This window comes from Gopherus flavomarginatus, chromosome 1 (genome assembly GCF_025201925.1).
Source record: "Gopherus flavomarginatus isolate rGopFla2 chromosome 1, rGopFla2.mat.asm, whole genome shotgun sequence".
NCBI classification, from domain to species: domain Eukaryota; kingdom Metazoa; phylum Chordata; order Testudines; family Testudinidae; genus Gopherus; species Gopherus flavomarginatus.
Genome location: NC_066617.1, coordinates 226,760,330 through 226,782,929, shown reverse-complemented (window position 1 = coordinate 226,782,929; position 22,600 = coordinate 226,760,330). Strand labels below are relative to the sequence as shown.

The window sequence follows — 22,600 nt, the reverse complement described above, 5'->3', positions numbered from 1 at the left end:
ACACACATCCAGGCTTCCCTTTGTCTTGAAGTGTATTGAAGCTTGGAGTTCTTCCCTGAGACACTGACGGATTACTTGATATAAATGCGTCCATCACTTTCAAAGGCCTTCTGGTCCTAGGATTCTTAACCACACTAGTAGAGAAGAGTAATAGAATGAGGTGTAGTTGCTGTTCATTATTTTTATATATTGTAGCAGTCAAAAGTATTCCAGGCACTCCACGGAAGACACTCAGAATGACCTGATTTTAAATGAGTTGGGGGGTGCCACTTAATTTATGAGAATTCAGTCCCATGCTGCTGCTAACATCAAAAGCAGTTGCTATTTCCTGTTTGCAAGCACTTCCATAGATTGATAGATTATAAGGCCAGTAATCATCTAGTCCAAACTCCTGCATAACACAGACCACAGAACTTTCCTTTATTAACTCCTGTTTGAACTAGAGCATATCTTTTAGAAAAACATGCAGTCATGATTTTAAAACTCCAGTGATGGAGAATCCGCCACAATCATAGGTGAACAGTGCCAGTGGTTAATTACCCTCACCGTTGAAAGATTGTATATCTTATTTCTAGCCTGAATTTGTCTAGCTTTCAGCTTCCTGGCATTGGATCGTATTATAATCTACTATATTGAAGAGCCCTTTCTCATCAAATGTCTGTTCCCCACGTAGGTGATTATAGACTGTGATCAAATTACCCATATCCTCCTTCGAGTGCTTGTTCATATTGATTCCAGTTAGGTGTGTATGTGCACCACATGCACAGTTTGCTGGAAGGTTTTTCCCCTAGCAGCATCCATCAGGTCGGCTCTGGAGCCCCCTGGAGCCTCACGTTCATGGCGCCGCATATAGGCCCCTGCCGACTCTCTGCCTCTCCAGTTCCTTCTTACCACCAGTGATGGTCATCGGAGCATTTCGTCTCTCATGTTCAATGAGCGATCCTCTAGTGTAGTGTTTCTGTAAATAGTTAAAGACAGTTTTTTAAAAAGTTGTTTGTCGATAGATAGATATTAGGACTTGGGGTAATGGGGGAGTTTTCCCTCTCCTGTTTCCCTGTCCCTCTCCAGGGCCGTCCATGCCTCGAACCAAGGGGTTTAAGCCATATGAGATTTGCCAGAAGCTCCTGCCCAAGGGCGACCCACACTCATCTTATCTAAAGTGCTTGGGGGAGTCCCATCAAACAGACAGGTGTAAGATCTGTAGGAGTTCTCACGCTCGCACGAAGAAAGAGAGGGGCCACAGTTTAAAGTTACTGCTAATGGAAGCAGCTCTGCGCCCTCAATCTGAGTTGAGCCCCATGGACATGGCACTGGGCTCCTCAGCATTGGTGCGCAGCGTGCCAGCCTGAATCCGGGAGGTGCCGAGGAATGACTCTGGTTTCAGAGACCCTCAACACCGGCACTTCCTGGTGCTGAGCACGGCGGAGGATCAGTCTTGGCACCCCTCACAGTCCCCAGTCCGAAAGAAGCAGCACAGGAAGACTGATACAGGGTGTTCCCCTTCCTGTGCAAGAGAATGGGAACCACCCAAGGAAGGGCGACCAGTGCAAGACCGCACCTCCCCTCCAGCTCTGGGAGTTTTGCATAGCACACTTCAGACTTTTGAAAGTGTCCTATCTTCCAGGGTCACAGAACAAATCAGCAGACTGTCTCAATAGGCCTTTTCACAATCACAAGTGGTCTATCCACCTGGATGTAATAAACAATATCTTCCAATAGTGGGGAGTTCCCCAGATCGACCTGTTCGCCACAAGGGCCAGCAGGAAGTGCCTACAATTCTGCTCCTTCCTGATGCACAGCCCAGGTTCATCAGCAGACGCATTTCTGCTTCTATGGAAGGACTGCCTGTTCTACGTTTCCCTCCTATACCACTGACTCACAGGGTCCTCCTCAAAATCCAGAGCGATGGAACCTCAGTGATCCTGGTGGCACCTGCCAGGTCATGTCAGCATTGGTACACCATGCTACTGGCACTATCTGTAGCTACTCCAAACGCTCTGCTGTTAGTTACAGACCTCATCACTCAACATACAGAAGGCTTTAGCATCCCAATCTCGAGTCTCTCCACCTCACGGCTTGGAAGCTGCATGGTTGAACCCACTAGAGCTCACATGCTTATACTCCAAAAAACCTTCAACCAAAGCTACTTATCTGGCCAAGTGGGAAAGATTTGCGATTTTGTGCTTGCAGAGCCATATCCCTTTGACACCATCATTGGTCCCCTTTATCTTGGACTACCTCCTAAAGTTGCAACTTCAGGGCTTGTCTCACTCCTCGATAAAGGTTCACCTGGCTGCCATCTCGGCTTTTCACCCAGGAGACCATGGCCACTTCATCTTCACTAACCAAATGTGCGGTGGTTCCTCGAGGGGTTGAACAGATTATATCTTCATACTTGGCAGCTCACCCCCGCTTGGCCCCATCTGAGCCCCTAGCGACATGCTCACTTCTGTACCTTTCCTACAAGGTGGCCTTTTTCGTTGCAATAACATCAGCTGGAAGGGTGTCCAAGCTCAAGGCTCTCATATCTGACCATATACCATTTTTTACAAAGATAAGGTGCACCTGTGACTTCACCCGGCATTCCTCCTGAAAGTTGTCTCGAATTTTCATGCCAACCAAGACATATTCCTTCCAGTCTTTTTCCCAAAACCCCATGCCAATAGCCGCAAGCAGAGGCTCTACTCCCTGGACATACAGCATGCACTGGCATTTTATATTGAACCAACCAAGCCATTCTGCAAGTTGAACCAGCTGTTTGTTGTGGTAGCGGACAGGATGAAAGGATGTCCACACAAAGGATATAGTCGTGGATCACATCCTGTATCCAGGCTTGTTATGACCTGGCAAAGGTCCCTGCCCCCACTGACTGTGCACTCCCCCAGAGCGCAGGCATCCTCAGCCCAGGTAACCATCAGGAGATATGTAGAGTGTCAATGTGGTCTTCGGTCCACACTTTCACTTCACATTACTCCATCACCCAGCATGCCAGGAGCAATGCTGTGTGCAACAGAGCTGTGCTTCAGTCAGCGATTCCATGAACTCCAACTCCAACCCCACCTCCTGGGTAAGGCGTGGGAGCCACCTAATTGGAATCAATATGAGCAAGCACTTGAAGAAGAAACGGTTACTCGCCTTCTTGTAACTGTTGTTCTTTGAGATGTGTTGCTTATATCCATTCCAAACCCACCCACCTTCCCCTCTGTCAGAGTATCTGACAAGAATAAGGTGACCAGACAGCAAGTGTGAAAAATCAGGACGGGGATGGGGAGTAATAGGAGCCTATATAAGAAAAAGACCCAAAAATCGGTACTATAAAATCAGGACATCTGGTCACCCTAGGCAAGAAGGAACTGGAGAGGTGACCGGTCCTATATGTGGCACCATGAAGGCGCAACTCCAGGGGGCTCCAGAGCTGACCCGATGGCTGCTGCTAGGGGAAAATCCTTCTGGCGAACTGTGCATGTGGCATGCGCACATACCTAATTGGAATGTACATGAGCAACGCATCTCAAAGAAGAACAATTACGAGAAGGAGAGTAACCATTTCTTCTCATTGATAAACCAAATAGATTGAACTCATTGAATCTGTCACTATAAGGCACGTTTTCTAATATTTTAATCATTCTCGTGGCTCCAACCATGGAGAATCAGGTCCATTGTCTATGTTGTATGGTTTATGAAATTATATAGAAGTGGTACAGAATAAAAAATTAATAACAAAAGTACTGAAAATATAATTTAATGAATTGGGTAACATTCAGACTTTAAGGTCCATTGTTTTGTGCCTTTCCTGTGTATGCAAACACTTAGGCAAATTAGCACAATGTTTTTTAAGTGAGCAAGTTTTTCTAAGCACTGCTCCTGGTATGCTTTGAAGATTGTTCAGTCTTAGTCCCAGCAGGATTACCAGTACTCCCAGTGTGTCAAGGTTTTTTCCCCTACTTTGAACTTCAGCGTCCAGAAAGTGGGGACCTGCATGATCACTTTTAAGCTTAATTACTAGCTTAAATTTGGTACGCTGCCACCAGCCAGAAGTCTGTGTCTGGCACACTTCTGTTCCCCCAAAACCTTCCCTGGGGAACCCAAGACCCAAACCCCTTGGGTCTTAAAACAAGGAGAATTTAACCATCCCCCACCTTTTCCCCCCAGACTCTCCCCTCCCTGGGTTGCCTTGAGAGGCTTCACACTGATCCAAACTCCTTGGATCTTAACACAAAGAGGAATTAACCATCCCCCCTTCTTTCCCCACACCAATCCCTGGTGAGTTTAGACTCAATCCCTTGGATTCTAAAACAAGGAAAAATCAATTAGGTTCTCAAAAAGAAAGCTTTTAATTAAAGAAAGAAAAGGTAAAAATTATCTCTGTAAAATCAGGATGGAAAATGCTTTACAGGGTACTCATATTCATATAGACTACAGGGACCCCCCTCCCCCTAGCCTGAGATACAAAATTACAGCAAACAGAGGTAAAAATCCTTCCAGCAAAAAGACACATTTACCAGTTGAGAAAACAAACATAAAACTAATCTGCCTTGCCTGCTATTACTTACTATTTGGCAACATGAAAGACTGATTCAAAAAGATTGGGAAGCCTGGGTGTACGTCTTGTCCCTCTCAGTCCCGAGAGCGAACAACGAACAAAAAACAAACAGCACAAACAAAGACTTCCCTCCACCAAGATTTGAAAGTATCTTGTCCCCCTATTGGTTCTCTGGTCAGGTGTCAGCCAGGTTCATTAAGCTTCTTAATCCTTTACAGGTAAAAGAGACATTAACCGTTAACCATCTGTTTATGACACAGTGCTACACCACTCTCATGCCCACAGTAGCCACAACCCTGCAAACTATCAATCAGCACTGCAGGTGGTTTACTGTCCGCACTGTAAGAAGAATAACTCTTTCTTTTTTGCACTGGTGGGGTTGGGGAGAGGAGTGTATGTGAGTATCTTCCTGCACTAGGAAAGAGGATATTGGCTTTTGCTTTGTTGCCTAGTATCCTAGCTTGTGACTAAGCCAGTTCATTTCTGCTCTTGTATTTGTGAAAAATGTAAATGTAGATTAAACATCAGAAAATGATACTATTTTTATATGCCAATAATTTCCTTTTGTCCCCTTTTCAAATATTAATCTTTACTCTGACACTAACTCTAACCAGATGAGATTTCTTACTCTAGAGAATTTTGAATTTAGAATGGCTCTCAGTACTGTAACTCAGGGATCACTACTGCAAGCTTATGATTGAAAAACAAATGTTCATGTTACCTTTCCCCACACTCTTGAGATGTTCTGTTTCACTTTGCACTTAAAGGAGATTCCTTTAGGATCAAAGAAGGCAATATGCTTTGCTTTGTATCCTGGAACAACCAGTTCTTTTACCACCTTAAATCATGAGAGAGGAAAAATGGTGTGATATGACTTTTAGTAATATTTATAATGGATGAGTTACAGATACTAAAATGCTCTTTCCCTCATTTCCCTGTGGAAACTTTCCCTGCATGTTTTCTTGGATCAAGGACTGCCTGACTTCAGCACTGATGTGTGCAGCTGTTCCTGGCAATATGATGCAATGATAAAGAAGCACAAAGCACCACTTGCTGGAAATGTCTTTTTAGTCCAGAAGGGTATGAATTCAGTGAAATTTCCAGCTCTTGGAACTAATTATAATAACACATACTTGGTAACTTAACCAGTAGATGGAGGTTCTTTCATCATGAATGGCACAAAGAAATTTGACCAGCTGGACAAACAAGATTGTTTTGAAATTTTCTTCTTCAGAAGATGAGCAAGAGAACAGTACGCTAATTGTAAATGTTCTCTCCATCAGATTCTTTGGTATAAGTCTGCCTCTCTAAGAGGCTACTCTATGCTGATTGCCTGTTCCATCAAAGCATATTATAAACACCTTCCTCATAACTCTAGAAAACATTTGATTCTTGTTAAAATGGGAGCACAGTCTTGCAAATAAGTCCATTAGTATATTTCTTCTGTATTGCTACTTGTTTTCACCAGAAACTTGATTTAGTTTTAGAAGTCAGAGCAGATGCTTTGTATTGTCTGTCTTATTCATACAGCTTATATTTCAAAGTGTTTAAGGGAGAGTAGTTTACAAAGATGTATTGTCTGGCATTCAAAACGCTAGAGCAAAATTCTGCCTTCATTACTGTGGCACAGACAGGTACAAGGGGAATGGCAGCCCCCAAACAGGGTGCATGCAGGCTGAATGGTGGCTGAGAGAGAACTGACTGGGGTAACATGCCCAGAAACATTCCCTGCTGCTGCAGAAGTAGCTGTGTATACACTCCTGTCATAAACACCAACTAGCATCTGAAGCGTGTGTGCAGGAAACTCATGGCCTGGCTTCGTCCACAGCCCCCAGTATTCTTCTAACTGTGGTAGATGATTGAGTCATTCTCACTCACTCTCCCCGCCCCAATGGCTCTTTAAGTATGAGGGTCATAGGGCCAGAGAGAATGACTCTGCAGCCTGGTGGCTTGGGCACATATTTGGAAGCGCCAGGGTCCAATCCCCCGCTCCAGTGATGCTTTATTTATACATGATGGAACAGTGTCAAAATGAAAGAGCCCCACATCAGAATATCCCATAGCTCAGTGGTTAGACCACTCTCCTGGGAGGTGAGAGACCCCTATTCAAATCCTTTCTCCCCATCAGACAGAGCAGGGATTTGAATCCAGGTCTCCCAGTTGAGTGCTCTAACCAGTGGCCTAAGGGGCAATATCCATCCTGTGTTTTGATGGGACCCAATCTGGTAGATGGCATCTGACCACACCAACCAAGTTAGGCCCAGTGTGTCACTTAGATACCCCTACCCCAGTTCCTGGATTGCTCTGTGCCTTAGGCTGGAGATAGGCACCCACATGTCAAGAGAGAGACAGCAGTGCACATGCCCAGAAACAGAAACTTAGGTGCCTTGAGAATTCTACAGCAGAAATTTTAGGCACCAAGTAAGTTTAGGCGCTTGTAGGGTTAGGCGATAGCCAAGTGGATCGCAGTGGTGTAAAACTGGGATTTAGGTTCTGGGGCTCTGTCTGTAAAGCAGCAAAATACTTAAGCACATGCTTAACTTTAAGCATTCAAGTCATCACATTGAACTCAATGTTAATAATATAAAGTGAGAAAATATTTAGTATTTTCACTCCAGCTTTTAATATTTACATGCTATACAAATTAAAATTGTGATATCACACACATACCATATATCACTGAATATTGAGTCTAAGCAGGATTAAACATTTCTCTCTCTTCACCAAAGAATAAATGTAGTAGATTTCAAATGTAGTAGATTTCAAATCCCTGGTGACTACTTTCCTGCATAAGGGATTTTTGCACTGGTGTAGCTACACTGACTTAGCCTTTAAAGCCAGGGAAGCTACACATCAGTGTACCTGCCTTAGTGCTGAAATTTCTATTGTAGTCAAACCCTCAGAAGCCATCTTTTCAAATGCCATCACCTCATAAAAAGAGAAGGAGGGAGAAAGGAAAAGCTCCTGGAATGTCTTAGATATGGCATCAGTAGTAATAGTTCCCTGAAAGTTCCAAATAAATTTCTGTTAATGGTTAAACGTCTTCATTCCCGCCACATAGCACTAAAAAAACAACCCTTAATTATCATTTTCTGCAGAAATTCTTTGATTCAAAGATTCACATGTGCATAAGGTTATATTTTTAAATTATAACGGTGTCGAGCGCCACCTAAATAAATTCTACCTATCACTTGGCTATTTTTTCAGTTGCAGTCTCGAATTCTCCAGTTAGAAGCAATTCAGTCAATCTAGCGTCAAAGTGAAGAATTCTTTTCTTCTCTTTCTTTTCTGAGTTCCCAAATGCTTCCAGTCACAACTCCAAAACACTAGGGACAGGCTCACCAAGAAAGTAAACAAACCAAAATGTTGTTAGTAAATAAAAAAAAAATTACTTGCAAATATTTGTGTGTCTAGAACTTCCTCCCCTTTTGCCATGCTGTTTTTCACAGCATCTTTTATTCACTAACTCGTGACCATTCTGCAGAGGTAATATTTATTCATCAAAATGTGTTTAGCAAGCAAACATCATAAAAACAAGCATGAATAATGTTCATGTTTTCATTCTCACTAGGAGAGCTGCAGCAGCTGTTTTGTAAGTTCTTTGTGGAATGGGAGTTGGAAAGAGAAATAAAAATAAAACTTTTTTAAAAAGCAACACTAGTGAGATGGTGTGGTGAAAAATTATTTCAACCACCACCAAGTAGGGTTGAACAGGGCTATCTAGTCTGGCAGGGATTAACCTGGTCATCCATCTGTGTGCTTGAGGGCAGCCAGGCTGTGAAGAGAGGAGAATAACTACAGTGGCGCACATACCCCTCTGGTACCTCCTGGCCTGGTAGTATCAGAGGTATATGCTATGCTATGCATTTAGAAGACAATCTGAGGAGCTGAGGAGAACAGTGGCAAGCAGCAGGTGCACCAGGTATAGAAAGCAGCACTACAGCAGTTTCCAGTAGTTTCCTCCGTGCTGACATCAACAAAGTGCTCGTGCTGGGTCCTGGCATGCGTGCGCATCAGAGAACAAAGAGCACCAAGGCAGCATCCTCCATGACAGTATGCAAATATTGGAGATACGTGTCACAGGTCAAGATAACCGCACATGGATTCCCCTTCAGTGATTCAACAAGGACACCCACTCTCAGTCTGTTGCCTCTCTTGGGGTGAGACACGTATCTCTCTCTCTTTTGATTGGGGTATTCCCAGGCTGCACAGTTCCCTACCTTCATTGTGTTATTCCTAGCACAGACAGGTTGCCCAAGAACACCTGCTTGCTTTCTCTTCAGAGATGGATAACGTTGTAACTGCTACAGTTATAAGTTACCACACAGCTCTTTCGAAGCAAGCCTACTTTATTCTTATGGTACAAAGCATCACAGAGAAAATATAGTAAACACAATAAGCTTAGCAGGTTTCATCCTAACTCTCAAAGGGACTCTGGCAGGTGCAACCTTTTAATACCCTACCTTAAGGCATCCTTGCAAGTGCATTGGAGCTCAGTTCAGAACAAGCACACAGACTTGTGAAGTCTCTATAGACCAAGTCCTTCCAATCCTCCCTTAGGGATTGGGCCCTCCGTAGACCACGGTTCCTGTCCATTTGCTGGATCAGGAAGAAGGCCTTAAACTAGTTTAAAATGGGATTCCATCCACAAGTCTTTCCTTTGTCTCTTGGTCTCTAGAGAATCCAGTTCGAATATGTACATGCGTATCTCCTGGGGGGATATAAGTGGCTTCAAAGGTTGATCATGGCAGAAGTTCATTATCATTTCCCATGTCTATTAGAGAAGGTTCATACAGTGCCACAATAACACATATACAGTTACATTTTAATACAATGTACCCCAAAGTTGGTAACTCCAATTCAGTAAGGTTTAACTTAACTCAGTAAAGCTTATCTTAATTCCATAAAGTTTGGTCAGGATAGTAACAGGATACTGTCAGGCTGTCACAACATGAACAAGCTCTGATGAAAAATGTCTCCTCATGGTACCAAGTTAGTCCCATTGAGATGGGTGACTAGTTATTTTCTGGTTTGATAAATAGTAATTTATAACATGTTGTCATTGGTTAAAATAAAGTTGATCAAGTATAATAATTTAGTGCTTAAGAATATGTTTTAATCCCACTAAAGTTAAGCAAATCAATAAATGTTTTGATGAATGGAGGCCTTAAATCTGTTGATGATGATATAAGAATAGTTGTATATTAATCGTACTGTCAGCTGCGCACATTTGCATTGCAACTAAGTAATTAAAACCTGTCTTCAATGTAGAGTATTTAATATTGGAATATAACTGAAGAACATGATGCTTGTCTCTAGTTTTAAGTACCTCGAAGGTTAATTGCTTTATTGCCCTACAGTACTATGCTTACAAAATTTGCAATGCATATCATTCACTCCTACTACACAGAAATATCAGTATACTGAAGATTTCTGAAATCTAGTGAGATGTAGAAGATTTGCCAGTTAAAACATTTTAATTAATTTTTGTGAAAGAGAGAAAGTGAGAGAGAGTTGGAACAGTGTACTTTCACCAATAAATGTGTATAGTTAACAAATGTAATGTGTGATCCATTTTTAAAGATTCTGAAGATAAAAACTGTGACTTTTTTTAAATTGGAAAAATCAAACCATTACATATAATTATCGGGAACTATACTGATGTTTGTTTAGTTTATTCAGATGTCAGGCACTACTATCTTAAGTACAGCATGCATCTGAGACAAAATTAAAAGGGAAAACATTCCATTAAAAAGAATTATTTTGATTTTTTTCTGCTATTAATGTACAGCAAGTTTGGCATAAATCAGTCCATCCCAGTATTGTCAAATTTCAAATTAATTAGCTTTTAACACTAATGACTATTTCTGAGAAACCAAAATTAAACAAACTGCCAGTTAGTAATTTTGCAAATTAACTACTAAGGGGAAACAGCTGCATAAAAATTTCCTACAGTTAGAGCCCAATCTGGTAGTCTATAGATTCAGTGATGCAGATTCAGGCTCTTAATGCATTTTAGTTTGAATTATCTTGAGATGGTTAAATGCATTAGAAAGAAAACACCACATTTCTTTGAGCTCTTTCTTTACTACTCTTAAAATAGGTGTGTTTTAGTGGTTGCGGTTGCAATGGAAATGATATAATTTAAGATTTTTTTTATAGTTTATCTTTGATGCTCTGGTTTGGGCATGTGTATCGTTCAAGCACTTTAGTGTTGGTATATTACTAAAACAGGAGACATTGAGCCCATTCAAATAAATGAGATTTAGGATAATGGAGGGAGTTTTCAGTGTAATTATGGCATGAATCGAAGTGGCCCTGCTTTTGGAATGAGAAGTTTTGCTAATTGAAGTTGTGGTGTATAGCATATCGTTCAGAGCATGAATAAAATGTTGGAACCTTTTTCATTAGCAACTATTTTTACTTGAGTTGATGTACCCTTTGTTTTGTATTTACAGTGGCAGTACAGTTTCCATTCTATCAGTTATGCTGAGTAACTAATACGTAAGGTTCAGATTCTGTCACGGGTCTTTTTAGTAAAAGTCATGGATAGGTCACAGGCATTAAACAAAAATTCACAGAAGCCAGTGACCTGTTGCTGACTTTTACTGAAAATATGGGGGCTCTGGCCCCAGGCGGCTTCTCCAGCCCCACTGCTGTGGGGCAGGGGCTGAAACCAAAGAAGTCACGGAGGTTCATTAAAGTAATGGAATCAGTGACCTCCATGACAAAGTCATATCCTTTACTAATAACTGTCTTTCTTAGGTGGGTTTTAGCCCACAAAAGCTTATGCCCATATAAATTTGTTAGTCTCTAAGGTGCCTCAAGGACTCTTCATTGTTTTTGCTGATAGAGACTAACATGGCTACCACTCTGAAACCTGTCTTTCTTTTGTATGTAAAACCAGGTTCCTTTTTAATTTCAGGATTATTCTCAAAATGTGTAACAGAGATGAATTCTTGAAAGCTGGGGCCAGTCGTCTATTTAAATATAGTAGGTAAAACTTAAAGGTGTATTGAAATCAATACTCTACATTGTAGCTCATTAAAAATATTTCAGTATCCAATCTGATAAGCCATTGATGAATAGAATTTTGCAGCAAAATATGAGTTTGATGCAGTGCTATGGGTTGATTTTCCTGAATTCATAGGATTTAACACTTTATCTTTTTATATGTATGGCGTGTTCCAGACCTAAATAGAAAAGGAGAAAAACAGTTTAAGGACAGAGTGGAAAAGCAATATCTAATAATTGGTGAGGAGTTGCAGTTAGACAGTTGATTGCATTCAGCAGCAGCATGGGAGTCTGTGATCACTGTGTTGCCATGCAGCACCAACAGAATAAAGAAAGAAAGAAACATTTTGGGAACTACATGTGGCCTCAGTGCAGCCCCTCCTGTGAGTATGCAGTGGAGTCATTAGGTCCATTTATATGTACCATTCTAAGAAAATGTCATCTCCAAGGTGAAACTGGAGCTAGTTTTGTTCTGCATAGAACCAGTCAAACAAACTAAAAACCTAAAATCTAAATAAGAAGGTAAGTTAAGGCCTGATCCAAAGCCCATTGACGTCAATTGAAAGGCTCCCAATGAGCTTTGGACCAGGCCTTTCATTATTATCTCATTGAAAGTGCTAATTCAGAACACTGAATTGTAATAAAACCTTTCTGCTTTTCAGTACAATATACTATGGACAAAAATGGCTATTTACTTGCATTATTTTGAGGTGACAAAGATCGATACCCCTTCGCTAACATCACCTCCAAAAAACCCCAAATTCAGCAAGGTGGAAACTCATTCCAGCAGAGCACACTTAGATTATATGTTCAGACCGGAAGCACTTTTATAGCTTATGTTTAAAAAACAAAACAAAACACCTTTTTAAATGTATTAAGTATCACTTAGGAGAAATAAGCAAAACTTCTCCTTTCCAGTTTAGGTGATTTAATCATGGAAAACACTTAATACAGGAAAGTCAAATGAAATAAAATAGTGGGGGTTTTGCACTGACGGCTGTTAAGGATTTTTTTTTTAAATATTAAACTGTCTACACTGAATTAAAGTAAGATTTGCAAAAGTGCCTAAATGACTTAGGAATTCAAGTCACTCACACACTTCTGAACATCTCACCCTAAATCTTTCCTTCTAGGGAAATACAAACATATTTAAGCCTGTATAAATAGACCCATTGAACTTGACTCAGAATTGGAATTGGTTTCCTCTAATGAGGCTTTGCTAGCTGGGTCCAGTGGACTAGCACCATTAGAGGAAGGAAAGGGACTAGACACAGTCAATCAGGAGTAGTTGTCCCCACACTTACTACCAAAGGCGGGATGATTTCAAGCAGGGCCTTGTGGATTTTTTCCAACTTGGAACTCCCATAATGTAATCACTCTTTCATTCCCCTAAACCACTCCACCCAATCCCATATACTCTGATGCTATCTAGGGTCAGACAGGGTGAAGATAGGGATGATTGGCCTTCCCCAGTGCATTTTCAGGGATCAGAGTCCAGGCCAGCTGCTTGGTTTCATGATGTTACTGTTAATTATTGTGCAGTATTGTTATATGGATTTAATATGCTGTTTGAGAATTTGTCAGAACTTCGAAGGGGGAAACCTCTTGCAGATGGAGATGGGTTGTCCCTTTCCCATAATGTGAACATGTGAGCTAAGTCATGACTTATATGCAAGAAGTGGGAAAGAGAAGTTGGGTATGGAATGGACCTGAAAATAAAGAGAGCCTTATAACATCACACTCCACCCTGCTTTGGGAAGGTTTATCTTATTTACTAGGAGCAGGCTTCAACCCAGTGGGGCCATCAGTATTTTAATTTTGATTTATTTGTAACTAGTTGGACGAGGAGATGCCTGAAACTTTTGGTTTTTATATTGGCTAAATAAAAGTTGAAGTGAGAGGTATTTACACTCAGACACTCTTCTGCGAATTGTATTGCTGTTACCAACAATATATTAAGCTAAATACAAGGCAACTAACACTAAAGTGGTGCATGTTTTTATTATTATTATTATTTTTATTATTATTATTATTATATTTTTCACTCACTGAATAATGCACATTTATTGTTAATAGAGTCTTATAGCAGACGTGACCCTGTAGTGTAGCCTTTTATCAACTAAGCCCTAAATACTGAGATAATTCAGTGATGACGTTATTTCTGTGCCAATACTTAAAATTGCTTGGGTGTGTCAACTCTTGGTTACTAGGTTCAGTCAGGACCAGGTAAAGGCAGGGGCAGCTCTAGGCATTTTGCCACGCCAAGCACGGCAGGCAGGCTGCCTTCGGCGGCTTGCCTGCAGGAGGTCCCTGGTCCTGCGGATTCGGCGGCAGCCTGCAGGAGGTCCGCTGAAGCCGCGGGGCCAGCAGACCCTCCACAGGCATGCCGCCGAAGGCAGCCTGCCTACCACCCTCACGGCAACCGGCAGAGCGCCCCCTGCGGCTTACCACCCCAAGCACATACTTGGCGTGCTGGTGCCTGGAGCCGCCCCTGAGTAAAGGACATAACTTTGTAAGTCAAGAGTCTTTAGTTGTGGAACTGTCTCGATCTTCCATATCTTTTGGGACATGATAATAATAAGGCTCATTTTTTTCAGCAGATTTCTCCCTGAGTTTTGTTTTTGGACCCCTTCCTTTTTTTTTCCCTCAATTTCTCTCTCTCTCTTCCCCTTTGTTTATTTATACATAATGCAAAATAATATAGCAGTCAAAAATTCAAATACTGAAGGCATCTACAAGCAAATCTGTAAAGTCCCAGCCAAATCTTTCTAGCTCCATCAGAAAAATATTCATAAAGCATTGAAATAAAAAAACCACATTCGCTAAAATCAGACATTAAGATCAGCTATCCAATAGACCACCAAACAGAACTAAAGGACTTCCCCCACAGGAGCACTACCACTCTAAAAGAGTGAAAAATGTCCTGTTAACACAAAACATATTGGAAAAAAAGAATGCCTGTTTCTGAGAGAAACTTTAGTTCTAATTGGTGAGTTGATTTTAACATGCTGTATTGTTTTCCTTCAACAGTTCATGAAAGTCTGAAATAAAATTGTATTTTTCCACTGTTGCTAGAAATCTGCCTGGGATATTTTTTAGATTTTGCATGGTAATACTTTTGGTGTTCAAAGTTTTGATTGCTATTTTTATAAGAATTTAGGAAGGGCTTGGAACACACTGACTAAGTACATTGTTAGTTTTTCACTGCTTTTCTGTGTCTTCATTTGCTTACAGACCTTTCAGCAGTCTTCTCTACAACAGAAAACTAAAAAGAAAAACAAAGGTAAGCATTAAATGGGTACTTTTTGAAGTGATGGTAGAAAATAGAAATGTGAATATTACTTGTTAAAATATTGTAGTATTTTACAGGTTGCAATTTGTTAGCCTGAACCAAATTTATAGTCATCAGTTATCCATATGACAAAACTATCCAACCAGGATTAACAGCCCTTCTCTGATTCAGCACATCTTAACTATATTCAACATTCTCTTTTACAGAAGTCTGAGCATGTTACTGAATTGTACTATGCAGGTTTTGTGGGTCTTTCGAATATTTGTAAAGATGTACTTTTCAAAATATTGACCAATATAACCCAATTTTAATCTTTTTAATATATATTTTTAAGCAGCCGTACCTGTATGTACAGTCATATGTAGCTATTTGTGTGTTTACATATGTTGCCATGAAATGAACAATGAAGATGTACATAAACATATGTACCGACATAACACTGTATTTGTATATCTTGTCCTCCTTTCCTGTAGAATCCATCTTGTTGCCTTCATTTATTGCATTTTGTCTTGTGTTTAGATCACAAGATCTGTAAGATAAGAGAATATATCTACTTTTTTTCTTTTATCATGCACACATTTTGTTGCTTGATTAAAAAGAAATAAATAATGATGAAGAAATTGTTATTGAAATGTTTCTGTTAAGTTTGTAAAGATGGACCAGATTTTTAGAGAAATTTAGCATTTTGTGTTTGATTAAATGCATAATGTGAAGTCTTTCATATATACTCATTTCAATTTAACTATTGGCATTTTTAGCTCCTATTCCTGGTAAGAGCAAAAGGCGGATTTCCTGTAAAGATCTGGGCCGTGGGGACTGCGAGGGCTGGCTTTGGAAAAAGAAAGATGCCAAGAGTTATTTCTCCCAGAAATGGAAGAAATATTGGTTTGTTCTGAAGGATACTTCTCTATACTGGTATATGAATGAGGAGGTAAGAAATAGGCACATTCGTTGCTCATCCTGTCTAATGCTAATAAGTTCTATACTGTATTGTTTTCATAATTAGATGAAGGGTCAAATCCTATCCTGAAAACAGGCGAGTGATTTTATTCACCCAAATAATCTTACTGAAATCAGTAAAACTACTTGTATGACTGAAGTCACTCATATGCATCAGAGTTTGCAGGATTTGCCCTTTAAAATTTTTCTTTGTAGCATAAGGAAGACTGTAACTACTCACCTCTGTATTCCCATACCCTTAATAGTGTGTAATAAAGTCATCATTCTCTCATGACAACAAAACACAAATTCAGAAGAGAAAATCGAGAGTCATTTGTCCCTCTCATAACTGAAACAACATTACAGCCGTAATTTATATTGCATTTGGGGGTACCTTATTTAGTTGTAATAAGGAATCTGTGGTATTACTAAAATCCACTGTAGTTATGCAAAACGGTCTTAAATTGTGTTCTCTTTTGATACATTGTATCTAATTTGGATTATTGTTTTGAGTGCTTAATTATATACTGATAACATTGGAAGAGCATCATTAAGCTGCCTAAGACCCTGATCCTGCAAGGGTCTCTCATTTATCTAATTTATTTGCTTCTTTGGAAGAATAATTGTTTTTTAAATCCTTTTTTGGTAGAATGGACTCTGCCAGTTTGGTGAAAGATCAGAATTTCTTTTGGAAAATACAACTTTTTCCTTAATGGAACTCTTTTTATGAAACTGAGATAATCTTAAACTCTGATAGACTCTCATATAGTGAAATATATTTACATCATTTGTCTGAATTAGGGCTGTTAAGTGATTAAAAACAATAATAGAATACTGTTTATATAAATATTTTGTATGTTTTTTCCAGATTTTCAAATATATTGATTTCAATTACAACACAGAATACAAAGTGTACAGTGCTCACTTTATATTTATTTTTATTGTAATATTTGCACTGTAAAAATAAAAGAAATAGTATTTTTCAATTCACCTTTAATACAAGTTCTGTAGTGCAATCTCTTTGTCATGAAAGTCAAACTTACAAATGTAGAATTATGTACAAAAAAAACCTGCATTCAAAAATAAAACAATGTAAAACTTTAGAGCCTCCAAGTCCACTCTGTCCTACTTCTTGTTCAGCCAGTCACTCAGACAAACAAGTTTATTTACAGTTTCAGGAGATAATGGTACCCGCTTATTTACAATGTCACCTGAAAGTGAGAACAGGTGTTCACATGGCACTGTTGTAGTTGGTGTTGCAAGATACTTACGTGCCAGATGCACTAAAGATTCATATGTCCCTTCATGCTTCAACCACCATTCCATGTGTCCATGCTGATGATGGTTTCTGCTCGATAACGATCCAAAGCAATGCAGACCCAACACATGCTCATTTTCATCATCTGAGTCAGATGCCACCAGCAGAAGATTGATTTTCTTTTTTAGTGTTTCGGGTTCTGTAGTTTTTGAATCAGTGTGTTGCTCTTTTAAGACTTCTGAAAGCATGCTCCACACCCTGTGCTGATGAGATTTTGGATTGCAATTCAAATTCTTAAATCTTGGGTCGAGTGCTGTAGCTATCTTTAGAAATCTCACACTGGTACCTTCTTTGCATTTTGTCAAATCTGCCATGAAAGTATTCTTAAAACATACATGCTGGGTCATCATCTGAGACTGCTGTAACATGAAATCTATGGCAGAATGCGGATAAAACACAGAGCAGGAGACATACAGTTCTCCCCCAAGGAGTTCAGTCCCAAATTTAATTAACTCATTATTTTGTTAACAAGCATCATCAGTATGGAAGCATGTCCTTTAGAATGGTGGCCAAAACAGGAAGGGGCGTACGAATGTTTAGCAGATCTGGCATGTAAATGCTTTACAACACCGGCTACAAAAATCCCATGTGAACGTCTGTTCTCACTTTCAGGTGACATTGTAAATAAGAAATGAGCTGTATTATCTTCCATAAATGTAAACAAACTTGTTTCTTGTAGTGATTGGCTGAATAAGAAATAGAACTGAATGGACTTGTAGGCTCTAAAGTTCTACATAGTTTTGGTTTTGAGTGTAACAAATAATATCTACATTTGTAAATTGCACTTTCACAATAAAGAGATTGCACTACAGTACTTGTCTGAGGTGAATTGAAAAATACTATTTCTTTTGTTTATCATTTTCAAAGTGGAAATATTTGTAATAAAAATAATCTAAAGTAAGTACTGTACACTTTGTATTCTGTGTTGTAATTTAAATATATTTGAAAATGTAGAAAAACATCCAAGATATTAAATACTTTTAAATTGGTATTCTATTGTTTAATAGATTAAAACTGCGGTTAATTGTGATTCATTTTTTAAATCATGATGCATTTTTTTGAGTTAATCGCGTGAGTTAACTGCAATTAATCAACAATCCCAGACTGAATGGTTCCAATTCCTCATCAGCATGTGAATTCTGAACACTTGGGGGCAGACTTCCTTGTTTATTACTTGTCTGTGTGATGCTTAGCCCTGGGAGGCATTTTGGACATCTAGATTTTTCTTGTTATTTAAGACTATTGTGGAATAATGAATAAGCAACTTGTTCTTTCTTTTGATGTGTAAATATGCTCCTGTGGCTAAGATAACTTTACTTTTTTCTCTAAGAAAAGAATGTGCTTAAAGAAATCCAGTATTGCAGGATCTGTCCTTTCCATACTTTCCTTCTAAATTACTTCAGTTATATTTTTCTCTGTACATCTGTGCCTTTAAAAAAATAAAATAAAAATAAATAAAAAGCCATACAGGACATTTAGAATATTAAAAATAATTTTGCTGGAGTATCTTTAGATCTTACATTGAAAATTAATTATTTAAGGGATCATCATCAGGGGGTGTACTAGATTGGATGCTCCTTATAGTAGCAACCTGATAACTTCTATTTGTAAGATTTTATGTTTAGTCATAATGCTATGTTAGAATGTTATAAATGTTGTTATTATTAATAATGATAATAATAATAATACCAACCAAGTTTATTATTATCCTGTCTTAGAGCAATGGAGAAATAAAGGCACCTCAAAGTAATACAGACTCTATGAACCTATGTGAAGTCCCTTTGAGTCCCTTTCTAGTTGGTTTTCTTGCACCAGGATGGAAAAGAGGCAGTTTACTGAATTTAAATGAATACATCCTGTATTCCTGGGAATATCTGTTCCTGTTGTCTTGAGAGAGAGAAATGACAGTGTCAAATGATTAAATGAAGGCTTGATGCATGCTTATGCACTGGTGAATGATGCACTTTTTGAAAAAGAAGAAATATGTGTAATTTATATGTTTCTGAAGACATTGCTACAAAAGCATTTTACGTAAAGATTGTGTTCCATGATGCCAGAAATCCTGATGTATTTTTCCCCCTTTGGGAGCGGTTGTGAATATCTAATATAATTTAACGGGAACAATGACAGAGAAAATCTACAAAGCTGGAGCAATACAGTGAAAAATGTTCAAAAGAGATAGTGTTCTCTGAGAAGCAGAGTGGTACGAAAATCTAGAAAAATATATTACAAGCATTCCAATCATTAAAAATGAAAAACAAGTTGCTACAACAATGTGACTATAAATGGGAAACCTAAGCATGCACACAAATGGAAAGTCTTTTAGGTAGGCTAGAAGAACACATATTTGAGTTAGGTAATGAAAATCAAGAGCACAGATGGAATGGAGACTAAAATTGTCAAAGACAAAGATAGTTGTCATGAGTGTTGGAGAATGTAAGAGTTCTCTGCATGAACAATAAGAGCAGAGGTTATCAAAAACAGTAGTGGAGTGTTAATTGCCTGGTGCATGGATTCAAATAAAGGTACATCTCTCAGCCTTCCAAGGACTAAATATGTGACAACGAACCAAATTGATTAATAGATACATTTTTTATAAAAAAAATAGAGAAGGAAGAGGATGAAATTATTTGGATTCATTGCTTTAACATATATCTGTTTGCTCTAGTCTCAATTTCATGATTCTATAATAGTGATGTTAATAATTCACAGTTATAAACAGCAGTGTAACAGAGTCTGTGGGGCTGATGTATTGGTGTCCTAAAACAAATGCTGTGCTTTTAAATTGTGAAAAGTTGAGGACTGTTCACAATTACCAAGCCTGTAGAGGAGGAGGGAAAGAGTCCAACATTCCCCCTCTGTAAGTGTAATTGATAAGATATAAGAATAACTGGAGAGAGATCATTCATCTTAGCTGCAACATCATGTAAAGATAGCAAACAGTACACATTTATATTTTTTAAATTGGGTTGATTTACAGTACTGTGAGGTTATTTTGTTCTCATAGTAAAATACAGGTTGAACCTCTGTAGTCCAGCACCCTCAGGACCTGACCGGTGCCGAATCAGTGAATTTGCCAAACCACAGGAGGTCAATGCAGAGTGCCAGTGGGTCTCCATACACATGGGAAGTAGGGGTACAGAGGGTGCTGCAGCACCCCCTGGCTTTGCGCCCACCCGGGGGGGCCCCGCTACTACCTGCAGTCCTGGTTGCCGGCTCCAGGTCCTCCCCCCGCCGTGAATCAGCTGTTTGCGGTGCTCCAGAAGCACTGGGAGGGAGGAGGAGTAGTTGGTAAACACAGGGCCGTCGGCACACAAGAGGTGTCGGGGAAGGTAGCGGGGGGGAGCCTTGCACCGGTGAATGCTCTGCACCCACTGGTTTTTCCTCATGGGTGCTGCAGCCCCAGAGCACCCATGGAGTCAGCGCCTATGCCAGCTCACGGATGTTGCCAGACCAGGGAGTGCCAGATTACAGAGGTTCAACCTGTAGTTTGCATTTCATCCTTTGAATTACTCTATCCTCAACAAACAATTAAATTACATTTTTGACATGTTTAGGCACCATGATTAAATGCTGCTTCAACTGTGAAATGATTTCTAAGGCAGTTGGGCCTTGTCCATCTTGCCAGCCAAACTACTAAAATCATATTTACAAAAACACATTCTAGACTAAGGTCTATGACCTCCCACTCTGGCAATACTCCCATTGATTTGCCAGAAGTACAGTAATATGCCCTACGTAGTGAGCTGGTAAGTAAAACACTCTCTGTGTTTACGTTTAAGTTTTAATGGACTTTCATCTTAAGCCTCACTAACTTGAGTAACATATAGAACTGTCTCCACAGGATGAAAAAGCAGAGGGATTCATCAGTCTACCTGAATTTAAAATTGATAGAGCCAGCGAATGCCGCAAGAAATAGTAAGTGTGTTTAAAACCATACAGTGCAATAACAAAAGAAAAGGAGGAACAAGCAATCCCTTGCTTTCAAGGAGTGAAAGTTTCCTTGTTCATGATAGTCAGGTTAGAATGGAAATCATTGTAACATGATTTGGTTACATGACACAAATCATGGTAAACAGTCAGTATTCCTGTGGGGAGTGGGGAGGTGAGGGGATGTGCATGTGCTTTCAGGGTCCCACCCAAGGACACAATGAGTCTGTTGCAAAAGCCACACAATTCTCAACCATCAGCAAAATTAATTGAAACTAATAGGAATGCTTAGCTCCTTCCCACTCTGTTCGCCAGCTGCACTTTAGTTGTCCCTCTTTTATGTTTTGTGAAGGAACAGACTTAATGAGTTAACAAGCACAAATAAACCTTTTTTAAAAGCAAACGCTGAGAGATGGAGGAAGTGAAATGTTACAGGGACAACATAAGAAATAGATGAAGAGATGGGTAAAAGGAGGCCTGTTCTTTTTCTAAATCAGTTATTTACATCCACTAAATCCCTTTGCCGCTGTGGGATTCTATGATTGAAATAAAAAGTTTTGCTAAAAAAAAAGTTTAGCTGTACAGTAGCTGTACATGGCTTTATTTTAAGAGTTTTTTGCTTTTCCATAGTTAATTTTTATCTGTCATTTTGTATCATTGTTTTAAAATAAATAACAATGTGTTTGAAAAAAGCAAACTCGGGATTTATTATGGCTCTCAACTAAGTGTTTTAAATACAAAGTAAGTGAAAAGGCCTTTAGGAGACATGTTGCCAAATCCAGACACAAACCTTATTTTATTCAAAACTAACCAGGACAGTTTTCTAAGTTAATATTTCAACCATCTGCTGACGGGGGCTTCCTCTTGAGCAGGGATAAAACAATATAGCTCCACTGAAGTTAATGGAGCTACACGGATTTACCATAGCTTGGGATGTGGCACATACCTCTAAAATTACTTTTGTCCTGAGTTAGTTATATAACTTTGGCATACATAAGTATCTGTCTTGCTGTGTGCATGCCTGCGTTCACACATTTTCATTCTTTCCAGTGAAATCTCTGTGCATTGCCCTGTCACAGGCACGTGCGTGGTTTGGTTCTTTCGTATGAAGCTCACCTGGCACCCCTGTAATTCTTTCAGCAGACCTCCGTATTTTAGCTTTCGATTCACTTTCAGGTTTTTCAAGAGTGCTTTTGAAACAATGAAAACTATACCAGAGAAGCTGTTTAGAGATTAAAGCTTGTCTTGGTGACTTACATGGCCTTTTAAAAAGGATGCTAATGTTGTTCCCATTAGTTTACATTGCCCTTTAAAGTAAACTGTTGTGTGTAATAGCCTTTAAAAAGGGTAAAAAAAATTAAAACTTTCATCTGTGGTTTTGAGGGTTTCAGTTTTCAGTCATTGCTCTGTGTTTTTCATGGATTAAATGCAATGTGGCTCTGCTTCATTTATTTTCTTGTTAGTGAAGCAGCGTCATTGATGATGTCATTTCATCTCTGAAAACTGCACTTCATTTAAATTATTGTCTCACTCTGAATCCTGCAAACTGGGTAGCAGAACACAC

The 22,600-nt window shown here is 39.4% G+C and overlaps 1 protein-coding gene across 4 annotated transcripts in view; it reads left to right on the top strand.

Annotated features, from left to right (window-relative positions):
* CNKSR2 (connector enhancer of kinase suppressor of Ras 2) overlaps positions 1-22,600 on the top strand; it is a 368,568-nt gene that overhangs the window by 260,553 nt on the left and 85,415 nt on the right. For all 4 annotated transcript variants that reach the window (XM_050936490.1, XM_050936489.1, XM_050936488.1 and 1 more), the window contains 3 exons: positions 14,792-14,840; positions 15,608-15,780; positions 20,951-21,024. In XM_050936490.1, the coding sequence (XP_050792447.1) occupies positions 14,792-14,840; positions 15,608-15,780; positions 20,951-21,024 (296 nt within the window). The remainder of the gene's footprint in view (positions 1-14,791; positions 14,841-15,607; positions 15,781-20,950; positions 21,025-22,600) is intronic.